Source organism: Osmerus mordax, chromosome 21, assembly GCF_038355195.1.
Source record: "Osmerus mordax isolate fOsmMor3 chromosome 21, fOsmMor3.pri, whole genome shotgun sequence".
NCBI lineage: Eukaryota > Metazoa > Chordata > Actinopteri > Osmeriformes > Osmeridae > Osmerus > Osmerus mordax.
In genome coordinates this window covers 8,079,032-8,090,497 of record NC_090070.1, presented here as the reverse complement: position 1 = coordinate 8,090,497, position 11,466 = coordinate 8,079,032, and the positions used below count along the sequence as shown (strand labels likewise).

Here is an 11,466-nt window from a genome sequence, read left to right as displayed (position 1 = left end):
TGAATATCAAACTGTTAATTGTTAACTGTTTGTATTTATTTTAGATGCATTTTGGCTTCCTTGGTGTTCTATCTGTCTGAATACCACAACTACAAGTCTTTGGAGAACCAGACCATGAATCTTCTCTTAGTGAGTTAATTAAGTAATATATGAAAACCATCTCATCAAAGACAAAGCACAACAATGTTTCAACAGATTTTCTTTATAAATAGTTCATCTCATGATTTCACATGGTTTTGAAAAGTCGTACACAAGATAGTCGGCAGCCAGACTCACAACAGATTCACAACCAAACCCAGTACAGAAAGAAAATGAAAGGGAGGTGTGGTATGATCTGTTCCATTGATTTAGACAGCTGACCATGTGGTTGTACTGTATAACTGTATGCTTTGAAAATATGGTTTCCTAGTGGTTAAGGTTATCAACCCATCATAGACCACAGTCCTAGTCCTGAAAGGCAATAACATCCAGCTTTGTGCACAATTGCTTGACTGTTTCGCCACTTACAACCATTGATGGATATATTGCGAGTTGTGTGTGTGTCTGAGCTGTGCGTTATTGGGTATGATAGGACACCGTTTTGGGAATGTAATGACATATTTATCATCGCTAGCTTGTCTTCTGTGTTTATTTGTGGACGTGTGTGAGAATTCAGGAGCGAATGTCTCAAACGCAGACGAGACAACTTATTGGATCACCACCATGTTACTAACACATTTATAAAATTCACAAATTGACCAAATGCACAGACTGCAGGGGACTTTAACAATGCTCTACCGTTAGAAGTACACCTGCTTCAGTGAAGTGAAACGTATAACTGTCAGGCTGTCATGATAAAAAACCAAAAGAACGTGAACAAAATTAAAAAGTTAGAGGAAGTCGCAAGAGCCGTTTTGAATGCATTCGGTGATCTTTGATCGACTTGACCATTTCTCACAGCAGTGGTTTGACACCCTTTTGTTGACACACTCAAGGAGCCTAGCGTTGGGTAACTCCACGGGTGGTTCATACAGGATCGTTCTCAAGAATAACAACGTCAAATACAGGATTTTGTCTCCTCATTGCTCTTCTTCCCCCAAAGCCTCCATCTTAACAAACAAAAAAGCTGTCTGTTAGACAAATGCTACCTAACACGCTCTTATTGCATACACAGAATCACAAACATATAAAGGACCACAAATAAAAACAAAAACACATTTCTATGGACCCAGGACAAATATAAGGCATCGTTTGAAGCCATGAACCAACCCCCACAACCTCTCCCAAATATGATTTTCTTTTGTCACAGTATGAGGGGAATGAGACCCTCCCACCTCCTCTGAGCAGAGGACTCAAGTGCTGCAAAGGATGATGGGGCGTGTAGTTTAAAGGTTTAAACTTATGTAAAGTCATGGTATGACAGGATCGCGTAAAGGCGCAGCCACAGGAGAGTTCTGGGGGAGGACGTGGCACAAGATTTGGGATTGGGGGGGTGGGGTGGGGGTGAGTCACAGTTTCTTTTGTCCTTCGTTCCTCTGGAAACCGTGTCATTGGTGTTCCGGTGTGACAGAACTTCATGTCTGTTGAGCCGCTTGCCTCTTGACGGGTGCTCTCGCGGCGTGTGTGAGATGCCTCTACACAGCCGCTCAGTACAACGCAGCACAGTGACAAGGTCTAGGACCGGGCCTCTTTAAGGTCCGCGGCCCCAACACGTGCACTTACAGTTCGACAAAGACCCCCCTCCCCCCCCCCCAACCTGACTCCAGTCTAACATTCATTTCACAGTGTGGTGAAGCGGGGGCTGGGTGAGGGGGCGGGGGGGGGCAGTTCTGGAGTCAAACCAGCCCCCCCTTTTTAAGCCACAATTGACCTGCTGATGATGAGGTCACTCCAGTCCCCCCTCCCCTCAAACCCTAGCAGAGGTCGGAGACGTAGTCGAAGTCTCGGAAACTGTCCTGGTCCTTGCGGGAGAGCGTGCGGGGCTCGCGGGGCGGCGTCAGGGCGGGGGCCTCGGCGGTGAACTCCTCGTCGAAGTTGCTGACGTCTTCCTTGTTGCCGATGGAGGGAACGAAGGGAGGGGGGAGCTTCCTCTGAAGGAGGGCCTCCCAGTCCAGCCCCTGAGAGAGAGAGAGAGAGAGAGAGAGAGAGAGGAGGAGAGAGAGACGGAGGGAGGGAGTGAGAGAGAGACGGAAAGAAAACGAGAAAGAAAGAGAGTAAACGAGAGAGAGAGACAAACGCCATGAAAGTGACAGATGTCTTAAGTGGAAACAGCTGACACGGACAGGCTCTGGTCCCTCACCCTGAAGAACGGCTGCTTCTTCACTTCCTCTGCGTCTTTCTCCCCAGAGCCCAGCCTTCTCTCCGGGTTCCTCCTCAACAGCTGTTCCACACACACACACACCATCCAATCACAAAATGTACATGCAAATACGGACGCCACTGCGTGTGCGAGTGTGTGTGTGCGCTGTGCGCGCCTTACCCTCCTCATGATGCCAATGGCCTCGGTGGAGAGGAACCGCGGGTAGCGGACCTCGTCGTTCACGATGCTGTCAAACACCTCCTCCTCGTCGTCACCTGGGAAGGGAGACTAGAGCAGAACCACGGACACGTTCACGATCGACGTGTCACACTCTCAATGCAACAACAATAACCACTTTCGATCATATTTTTCTGGCTAATTTAAACGTAGTTCACGATTATGATTGAGTCCGTTTGAATACATGTTCATTATAAACAGCCCATGAATCACCATGGACTAACTATAGGTGTAACTATAGAGCATCATATTTATATGATCCACAAAGGTGACAGAAGTCTGATTGAGTCCCCCCCCCCCCCCCTCCCCGTCTGTCTCCTTTGTGTGACGGTGGACTCGCAGTCTCACCTCTCCCACCAGCATCTCGTAGATGAGCACCCCCAGCCCCCACCAGTCCACGGCCCGCGTGTAGGACGTGTCTGTCAGCACCTCCGGAGCCAGGAACTCTGGGGTCCCACAGAACGTACTGGTCCTGTCCCCAAAGCCCATCCCTGCAGACGGGAGGAAGGGATGGCGGGATAGAGGGAGGAGGGATGGAGAGTGAGGAAGAGATCGAGAGGGAGAGAGGGTGGGAGAGAGGATGAGGAATAGATGAGAGACACAGGGAATGACAGGACGATGAAGAAAGAGAGGGAGAGCGAGACAATGACGTTGTGACACACACGGGGAGGATGAAATAACTATGAACGCACGTCGGCGTAGAGGCCAGGGATCACACTCACCTTCTTTACACAGTCCAAAGTCAGCAATCTTCACATAGCCATCCATGTCCAGCAGCAAATTGTCTAGTTTAAGGTCCCTGGGGGAATGAATAGGCAAGAGAGAGAGAGACATAGGGAGAAAGAGAGAGATGGATAGAGAGAGAGAGAGATGGATAGAGAGAGAGATGTGTTACTGGCTGTTCTCAGATGTAGAACTTGGTGATGTATAGAAGGTTGGATCCATTGGTTTTGGAGGAGAGAGAGATCACTCACCGGTACACAATCTTATGGTCGTGGAGGAACTGCAGGCCCAGTACCACACAGGCTGAGTAGAAACTGGAGACACACACACACACGGTCAGGAGTGGAGGGGGAGAGAGAACATGAGGGACAAAGGGAGAGATAAACAGACAGTGTGAAAGAGAAAGAGTGTGAGTGTGAGAGAGAGGGAGGGGGAGGGAGAGAGAGAGGAGAGAATCAATAAACACTGTCAAGATAGTTGGTAGAAAGCCCTAAATAATTTCCATAGAAATAAACACACTAACACAGGCAGGCCAATCTGTTTCCATTACCCCCCCCCACACACACACACAGGCGATCCGTACATGGCACGGGGCTCTGTGAAGACGTCGGCGTGGATGTGCATCATCAGGTCTCCTCCCGCCGTGTACTCCATGACGAAGCACACGTGCTCCGGGGTCTGGAAGCAGGCAAACAGGTTGACCAGGAAGGGGTGGCGCGACGTGTTGACCGTCTCGAAGATCCTCTTCTCACACATGAGACTGGAGGGGAGAAAGAGGGGGAGGCCAAGCAGGAGGCCGAGGATGAGGAGGGAGGAGGCCGAGGAGGAGGATGAGGGAGGAGGCCGAGGAGGAGGCCGAGGAGGAGGAGGGAGGAGGCCGAGGAGGAGGATGGAGGAGGAGGAAAAGAGGGGGAAGCGGAGGGCAGCGAGAGTGTGAGTGCCGCTAAACGACAGGGTTCCGTGATCTATGAGATGGTACGGTGGTGTCATGTCTACACAGGAATATGTGGTATTCAAATGTCTGCATTGGCTTACTGTTGTACAACCCAAAAGCTCTGTACAGTACATATGGTGGTGTAGAAGCGAAACAGACACACACACCTCTCCACCTCATCCCTCGCTACTATGTCTCCTTTCTTCAGGGCCTTGATGGCGTACATGCTGCCTGTCTTCTTATACTCAGTCAGCAGCACCTGACGGACGGACGGACGGACGGAGAGAGAGAGAGAGAGAGAGAGAGAGAGGAGAGAGAGAGAGAGAGAGAGAGAGAGAGAGAGAGAGAGAGAGAGAGAGGAGAGAGAGAGAGAGAGAGAGAGAGAGTGAGAGAGAGAGAGAGAGAGAGAGAGAGAGAGAGAGAAGAGAGAGAGAGAGAGAGAGAGAGAGAGAGAGAGAGAGAGAGAGAGAGAGAGAGAGAGAGAGAGAGAGAGAGAGAGAGAGAGAGACGAGAGGAGAGAGAGAGAGAGAGAGGAGAGAGAGAGAGAGAGAGAGAGAGAGAGAGAGAGAGAGTAGAGAGAGAGATCGAGACGAGAGAGAGAGAGAGAGAGAGAGAGAGAGAGGGAGAGAGAGAGAGAGGGAGAGGGATGAATAAAGACAGAGAGTTAGGATAAAGGAGAGAGCTCGAGAGATTTTGACACAGAGATAATTAGAGACGGGGGCAGAGCAAACATGAGTCGACACAACAGCCCCCAAAGACACCACAAAACACTATGGTTCTACACAGATCCCCACCCCCCCCCATCCCGTTCCACAGTCGGCCACAGTGCGCCGGACCAATCGGATGACGGATAACTGTCCCCCACCTTCCCAAAGTGGCCCCTCCCCAGCACCGCGATCAGTCTGAAGTCCTGGAGGCAGAGGGGCGCCTTCTTCTGTTTACTGCAGAGACACACAAGCTCACATGAGACCTGCAGGACGCCCGTGCGCTCACGTGTGCCCGCTCCAACGTCACACGGTTAACAATGACATCATTGACATACAGTAAACCGTGGTTCGGACCGCTGGTATTGGCTACTGTTGGTGGGTGTGCGCGTGCGTGGGTGTGTGTGCACCTCTGAGAGGGGGTTCGGGCGGGGCGGTCAGGGGTGAGGTCTGGGGGGGAGAAGGCTCAATGAGGGCAACGGATCCTGCGAGAGGACAGAAGGAAGAACAAAAGGGGAAAAAAAAACAGACAAAATGGAAGGAGAGAAGCAAAGCCAGGGATGAGAGAGAGACAGAGCGAGAGACCAGAGCGAGAGACAGAGCGAGAGACAGAGCGAGAGACAGAGAGCAAGAGAGAGAGAGACAAAGCGAGAGAGACAGAGAGCAAGAGAGAGAGACAGAGAGCAAGAGAGAGAGAGAGAGATATTAAAGGGTTGTATAAAACGGTAAAATTGACTCTTTTGCGTACCAATTAAGACAGGAAACAGCCCCATCTGTTAATGAAGAACACATACTTCATCTAGTCTAGTCTTTCCCCCGGAAGTATAGTAACTATGTAAACTACAGAGTTAGATGACATTAGACTGGGGAGACACTGCACATCCAGATCGATAACGTTTTAGAGAAGCCAGGACAAACAAGGTATATTCTGGAACTATTTCAAATCTATTAAAAGTGGATTTTTTCTCTCTTTCTCTCTCTCTCACCGGAGTGTTTGTGTCCGAGTCTTTTTGTAATCAGGCTTAAACGGAGAATCGTCGAGACTCATCTTCTCCACTGAGATCTCCCTGGAACATGTGCACATGCACGCACACAAATACACAACAAAACAGGGTCGTTTAGACAGGAGGTTAAAGAAAAAAACGGCATGCTTTGATTGGTCCGTACATTGGGCTGCATGACAGAAGGGACCGGTTCAGGGATTGAAAGTGTATTTGTGCGTGTTTGCTTATGTTTTACCCAGTATGGAGGATGTGTGACTGTATCAGCCACACACTGTATCAGTGTGTGTGTGTGTGTGTGAGGCTGTGTGAGTTTGCGTTGGAGCTGTGTGTGCGTATACCCAGTACTGAGGCTGTGAGGGTGTGTGTCTGTGTATTACCCAGTACTGAGGCTGTGTGTGTGTGTGTATTACCCAGTACTGAGGCTGTGTGTGTGTGTTGAGTGTGTGTGTGTGTATTACCCAGTACTGAGGCTGTGTGTGTGTGTGTGTATTACCCAGTACTGAGGCCGTGAGTGTGTGTGTATTACCCAGTACCGAGGCCGTGAGTGTGTGTGTGTATTACCCAGTACTGAGGCCGTGAGTGTGTGGGTGTATTACCAGTACTGAGGCTGTGAGTGTGTGTGTGTGTGTGTATTACCAGTACTGAGGCTGTGAGTGTGTGTGTGTGTATTACCCAGTACTGAGGCCGTGAGTGTGTGCGTTGGGCTGTAGGTGCCCGTGTTGTTGACAGTGGGGATGGCGTTCCTCAGCAGGCGCACCCAGGTCCCGATGTCCACATTCATCTGACGGGCTCTCAGGAAGGCCTTGCCTACAACACACACACACACACACACACACACACACACACACGATATAGGCCCTTCGTAACCGAACGCAACATACTGCAACCTTGAAATGCGTGGGCGGGGAGCGGAGGGGGGGTGCACCGAACGGCCCATACTACGAGCCACCACCAGGGGGTGCTAGGGTCAACAGTAACACCAACACCATGTTGATGATGCAGTGCAGACAGCCCTGCTCTGAGGGGGAGGACGTCCAACCGGACCAGGATGAGGACGGGGCCACCCCCGGCCCCCCCCCCGCACTCAGAACGGGCTGTCGCAGACGTGAACATGCCTCCTCTCTCTCTGGTTCTCACCTTGCTGCTTGGAGAACACCTTCTTCTGTCTCTGCAGGCGAGGGACTCGCTCTATGACCGGGTTGAAGAATGTAACCTGATGGGGGGACGGGGGGCCGGTACACACACAAACACACGCGTCAAACACGCACACGCCTCACTGGCCGATGTGTCAGTAGGGGGGTGAGGTAGCGACAGTGTGAGAGGGTTCTTAGTGCCCGAGGTGTGAGGACAGTATACACACACGTGCACACACACGTGTGTTGATGCCTGTATTTGTGTATGTGTGTGTGTATAGGTGTGTGTGTGTACCTCGGCCAGCAGCAGGCCCTGTGGCTCCAGTTCCAGCTGGATTCGGTGTTTCTGGTTATCCAGGAAGTCCTCCAGCTTGAGATACTTCAGGGCACACAGGGAGCGGTAGTCTTTCCAGTACACGGCGATCTCCATCTCTCTGAACTGAACACACACACACACATGTATACGCACACAAATGACAAAGGCACACATGCGCACACACAGACATACATGTACGAATGACACAGGCACGCACACACACAAATAACAAAGGCACGCACACACACACACACACACACACACACACACACACACACACACACACACACACACACACACACACACACACACACACACACACACACACACACACACACACACACACACACACACACACACACACCCAGTTGAAGGCTCTGACTCAGGAGTGTGAGTGGGGATGAGGGATGTGTGGGCAGGGTGTCTGAGTAAGGGGGAATCATGGAGCTGGCTGCTATGCTTGCAAACTGTGTATACATTTGTGTTTTATGTAGATGCAGGGAAACTGTGTGTGGAGATTTGTGTATTAGTGTACATGTATAGGGACTGTGTGTGTATTAGTGTACATGTATAGGGACGGTGTGTGTATTTTAGTGTACATGTATAGGGACGGTGTGTGTATTAGTGTACATGTATAGGGACTGTGTGTGTATTAGTGTACATGTATAGGGACTGTGTGTATATTAGTGTACATGTATAGGGACTGTGTGTGTGTTAGTGTACATGTATAGGGACTGTGTGTGTATTAGTGTACATGTATAGGGACGGTGTGTGTGTTAGTGTACATGTATAGGGACGGTGTGTGTATTAGTGTACATGTATAGGGACGGTGTGTGTATTAGTGTACATGTATAGGGACTGTGTGTGTGTTAGTGTACATGTATAGGGACGGTGTGTGTATTAGTGTACATGTATAGGGACTGTGTGTGTATTAGTGTACGTGTATAGGGACTGTGTGTATATTAGTGTACATGTATAGGGACTGTGTGTGTGTTAGTGTACATGTATAGGGACTGTGTGTGTGTTAGTGTACATGTATAGGGACTGTGTGTGTATTAGTGTACATGTATAGGGACGGTGTGTGTATTAGTGTACATGTATAGGGACTGTGTGTGTGTTAGTGTACATGTATAGGGACGGTGTGTGTATTAGTGTACATGTATAGGGACGGTGTGTGTGTTAGTGTACATGTATAGGGACGGTGTGTGTGTTAGTGTTACATGTATAGGGACGGTGTGTGTGTTGCCCTCACCCTCTCCAGCTCCACAGTGAAGGTCTGGTCCCAGGCTTGTTTCCCCCACAGTCCTCCAGGCTGTCTGACCCCACCACTGTGTTATCCAGCTTCAGCACTGCACTCACCTCCGCTGCACGCACACACACACACACACACACACACACACACACACACACACACACACACACACACACACACACACACACACACACACACACACACACACACACACACCACACACACATCAGTTGAGTTTATATTAAAAAAAAAGAAAATGGGGTGAGGGGGGAAGGGAAATGAACACGCGCACATTCAATCAATAGAAGGCAGACACACACACACATACACACACAGTATTGCTTCAACAGAGAGAAATTCCCTTCAACAGTCCCACACACTCCCACACAGTAACACACACTCCCACACAGTAACACACACTCCCACACAGTAACACACACTCCCACACAGTAACACACACTCCCACACAGTAACACACACTCCCACACAGTATCACACACTCCCACACAGTAACACACACTCCCACACAGTAACACACACTCCCACACAGTACACACACTCCCACACAGTATCACACACTCCCACACAGTAACACACACTCCCACACAGTAACACACACTCCCACACACACTCCCACACAGTAACACACACTCCCACACAGTAACACACACTCCCACACAGTAACACACACTCCACACACACTCCCACACAGTAACACACACTCCCACACAGTAACACACACTCCACACAGTAACACACACTCCCACACAGTAACACACACTCCCACACAGTAACACACACTCCCACACAGTAACACACACTCCACACAGTAACACACACTCCCACACAGTAACCCCCCCCCCCCCTTACTGGAGTGCTCGTCCGCTTGCATGGCGTCTTCCCGCTCACGCTGCCGCTGCGCCCGTACAGGCCCTTGCCGCTGCGCATGAAGGAGCGGCTGTCCCGGGCTGTGGCAGGGCAGCACCACGGGCTGGGCCCGGCTGCGGCCTGGGACCACCTCCAGCACCCCCACGCAGCCCAGCAGCTGCACCTGGAGGGTCCCTGGGGGGCGGGGGGAGAGAAGAACAAGCTGAATTGTGTATGAGATGGGGAGGGAAGGAGAGAGGATCGAGAGAGACATACAGAGAGAGAGATAGAGAGATAGTGAGAGAGAAGGCGGTATCTAATTCGTGTCAAGCGAATGATTATCACCATGTATTCTTTCCCTACACGCCTGCCGCGCCGTTTGGGAACCGTCATCCTAACACAAGAAAGCTAGCGATCGCGCAAACCGACGTCGACCGGACGGAACCAACCCGCTCGTCACGAGCGACGCTCCGCGGGAGAGCAAACTCCCCCCGAAACTCGACTCTTCCGACAGAGCGAAAAACCCCTTCGACTGGACTAACCCTGACGCGACAACGAGGCGACGGGGAAAAGATGGAGGAAAAAAAATAATAATTTGGACGGCATGGAGAAGTATGAAAGAGTTTTTCCCGAGCTCTCACCGGTGAGCGGGGAGGGCTTGCTGAGGGTGCTGTACTGGTTGTGCAGGTAGGGGGCGCCGTGGCGGGAGCTGAAGGCGGGGAGGAGGCCAGCACCAGCTCCTCCTTGATGACGCAGGCCTTGGGGTGGTCCTCGGGCAGCTCGGCCAGGCGCTGGTCCAGGGAGTCCCGGAGCAGGTCCAGACGCTGGGACCGCCTCGCTCAGGCGGCACTGGGCCTGAGGGGAGGGGAGAGGGGGAGGGAGAGTGGAGGGTGGGGGGGGGTCAGGACCAGTATGTTGGTGTGTGTGTGAGTGTGTGTGTGTGTGTACAGCCCTACTTTCATGCACACCAACCCTGACACTTTCACATTATGACACTACAGTTGGTGGGGGGGGGGGGATCGTTATGAGCTTGCAGGGGAGAGTTTGTGTGTTAAATGTGTGCGTGCGCGCACAGCGTGTCGGACCTCGGAGAGGGCCTTCTTGTCCTGGACCTTGCTGGCCCCCAGCAGGCGGAGGACGTCTTGGCTCCCTCGGCCACGGCGTGCTCCACCCTGTAGTGGTGCCTCAGCTCCTCGATACGCAGCTCCACCCCACACAGGTCGTGGTTACCTGGGGGGGGGGGGGGGGGGGGGGGGGGGCAGGGGAGCGAACAGGTTAGGAGATGTCGAGACAGAAAGCGAGAGAGGTCGAGGAAATAGAGAGATGTAGAGAGAGAGAGAGAGGTAGAGACAGATATAGAGGGAGAGAGAGAGAGAGGTAGAGACATATATAGAGGGAGAGAGAGAGAGAGAGGTAGAGACAGATATAGAGGGAGAGAGAGAGATAGAGAGACAGATATAGAGGGAAGAGAGAGAGGAGAGGTAGAGACAGATATAGAGGGAGGGAGAGAGAGAGAGGTAGAGACAGACATAGAGGGAGAGAGAGATACAGAGGTAAGGAAGCACGGAGGGGGCAGTAAACATTGATAAACACAGATAAGGCCCCGGTGCAGAGCCTTCCCACATCCCTGGTTACCTACACAGAGCGCGGCGAGGGACGGGGAAGAGGAAGAGAGGAGAAAAAGGATATAGATGTCAGAGAGTAAAAAAAAAGAAGTGTAATCTGTCCATCTGAGGATATCTGGTCAATTGGTCTGGCGGGGGGTGGGGGGGAGGGACCCTATTACAAGGACTTATGTACACCTGTCTAGGACGGACTTCAGAAAAAAAAAGACAGTTAAGGACATGTTAGCAGAGTGTAATGGAACAGTCAGTGTGTGTGTGTGTGTGTGTGAGAGACCAAATGTACATGTTGTGTCTGTGTGTCTGTTTGGGGGGTGGGTGGTAAGGGTAGTGATGTGGTTGAGTGCCTCCATCTCCTAATAAGGCCTTGGGCATGGAGCCAGGGGCCCTGAGGAG

The 11,466-nt window shown here is 51.4% G+C and overlaps 1 protein-coding gene across 1 annotated transcript in view; it reads right to left on the bottom strand.

The window, feature by feature from the left end:
• Positions 1 to 40: 40 nt before the first annotated feature.
• The window catches only part of pkn1a (protein kinase N1a), a 12,023-nt gene continuing 597 nt past the window's right edge, over positions 41 to 11,466 (bottom strand). The window contains 24 exon segments of the mRNA XM_067259833.1: positions 41 to 2,096; positions 2,279 to 2,359; positions 2,459 to 2,566; positions 2,864 to 3,006; positions 3,238 to 3,314; positions 3,490 to 3,552; positions 3,822 to 3,998; positions 4,340 to 4,431; positions 5,038 to 5,113; positions 5,287 to 5,361; positions 5,863 to 5,943; positions 6,553 to 6,580; positions 6,583 to 6,687; positions 7,018 to 7,093; positions 7,309 to 7,452; positions 8,582 to 8,620; positions 8,622 to 8,651; positions 8,653 to 8,693; positions 9,452 to 9,643; positions 10,090 to 10,167; positions 10,170 to 10,278; positions 10,280 to 10,303; positions 10,534 to 10,589; positions 10,592 to 10,678. Of these exon segments, the coding sequence (XP_067115934.1) occupies positions 1,893 to 2,096; positions 2,279 to 2,359; positions 2,459 to 2,566; positions 2,864 to 3,006; positions 3,238 to 3,314; positions 3,490 to 3,552; positions 3,822 to 3,998; positions 4,340 to 4,431; positions 5,038 to 5,113; positions 5,287 to 5,361; positions 5,863 to 5,943; positions 6,553 to 6,580; positions 6,583 to 6,687; positions 7,018 to 7,093; positions 7,309 to 7,452; positions 8,582 to 8,620; positions 8,622 to 8,651; positions 8,653 to 8,693; positions 9,452 to 9,643; positions 10,090 to 10,167; positions 10,170 to 10,278; positions 10,280 to 10,303; positions 10,534 to 10,589; positions 10,592 to 10,678 (2,186 nt within the window). The 3' untranslated portion in view covers positions 41 to 1,892.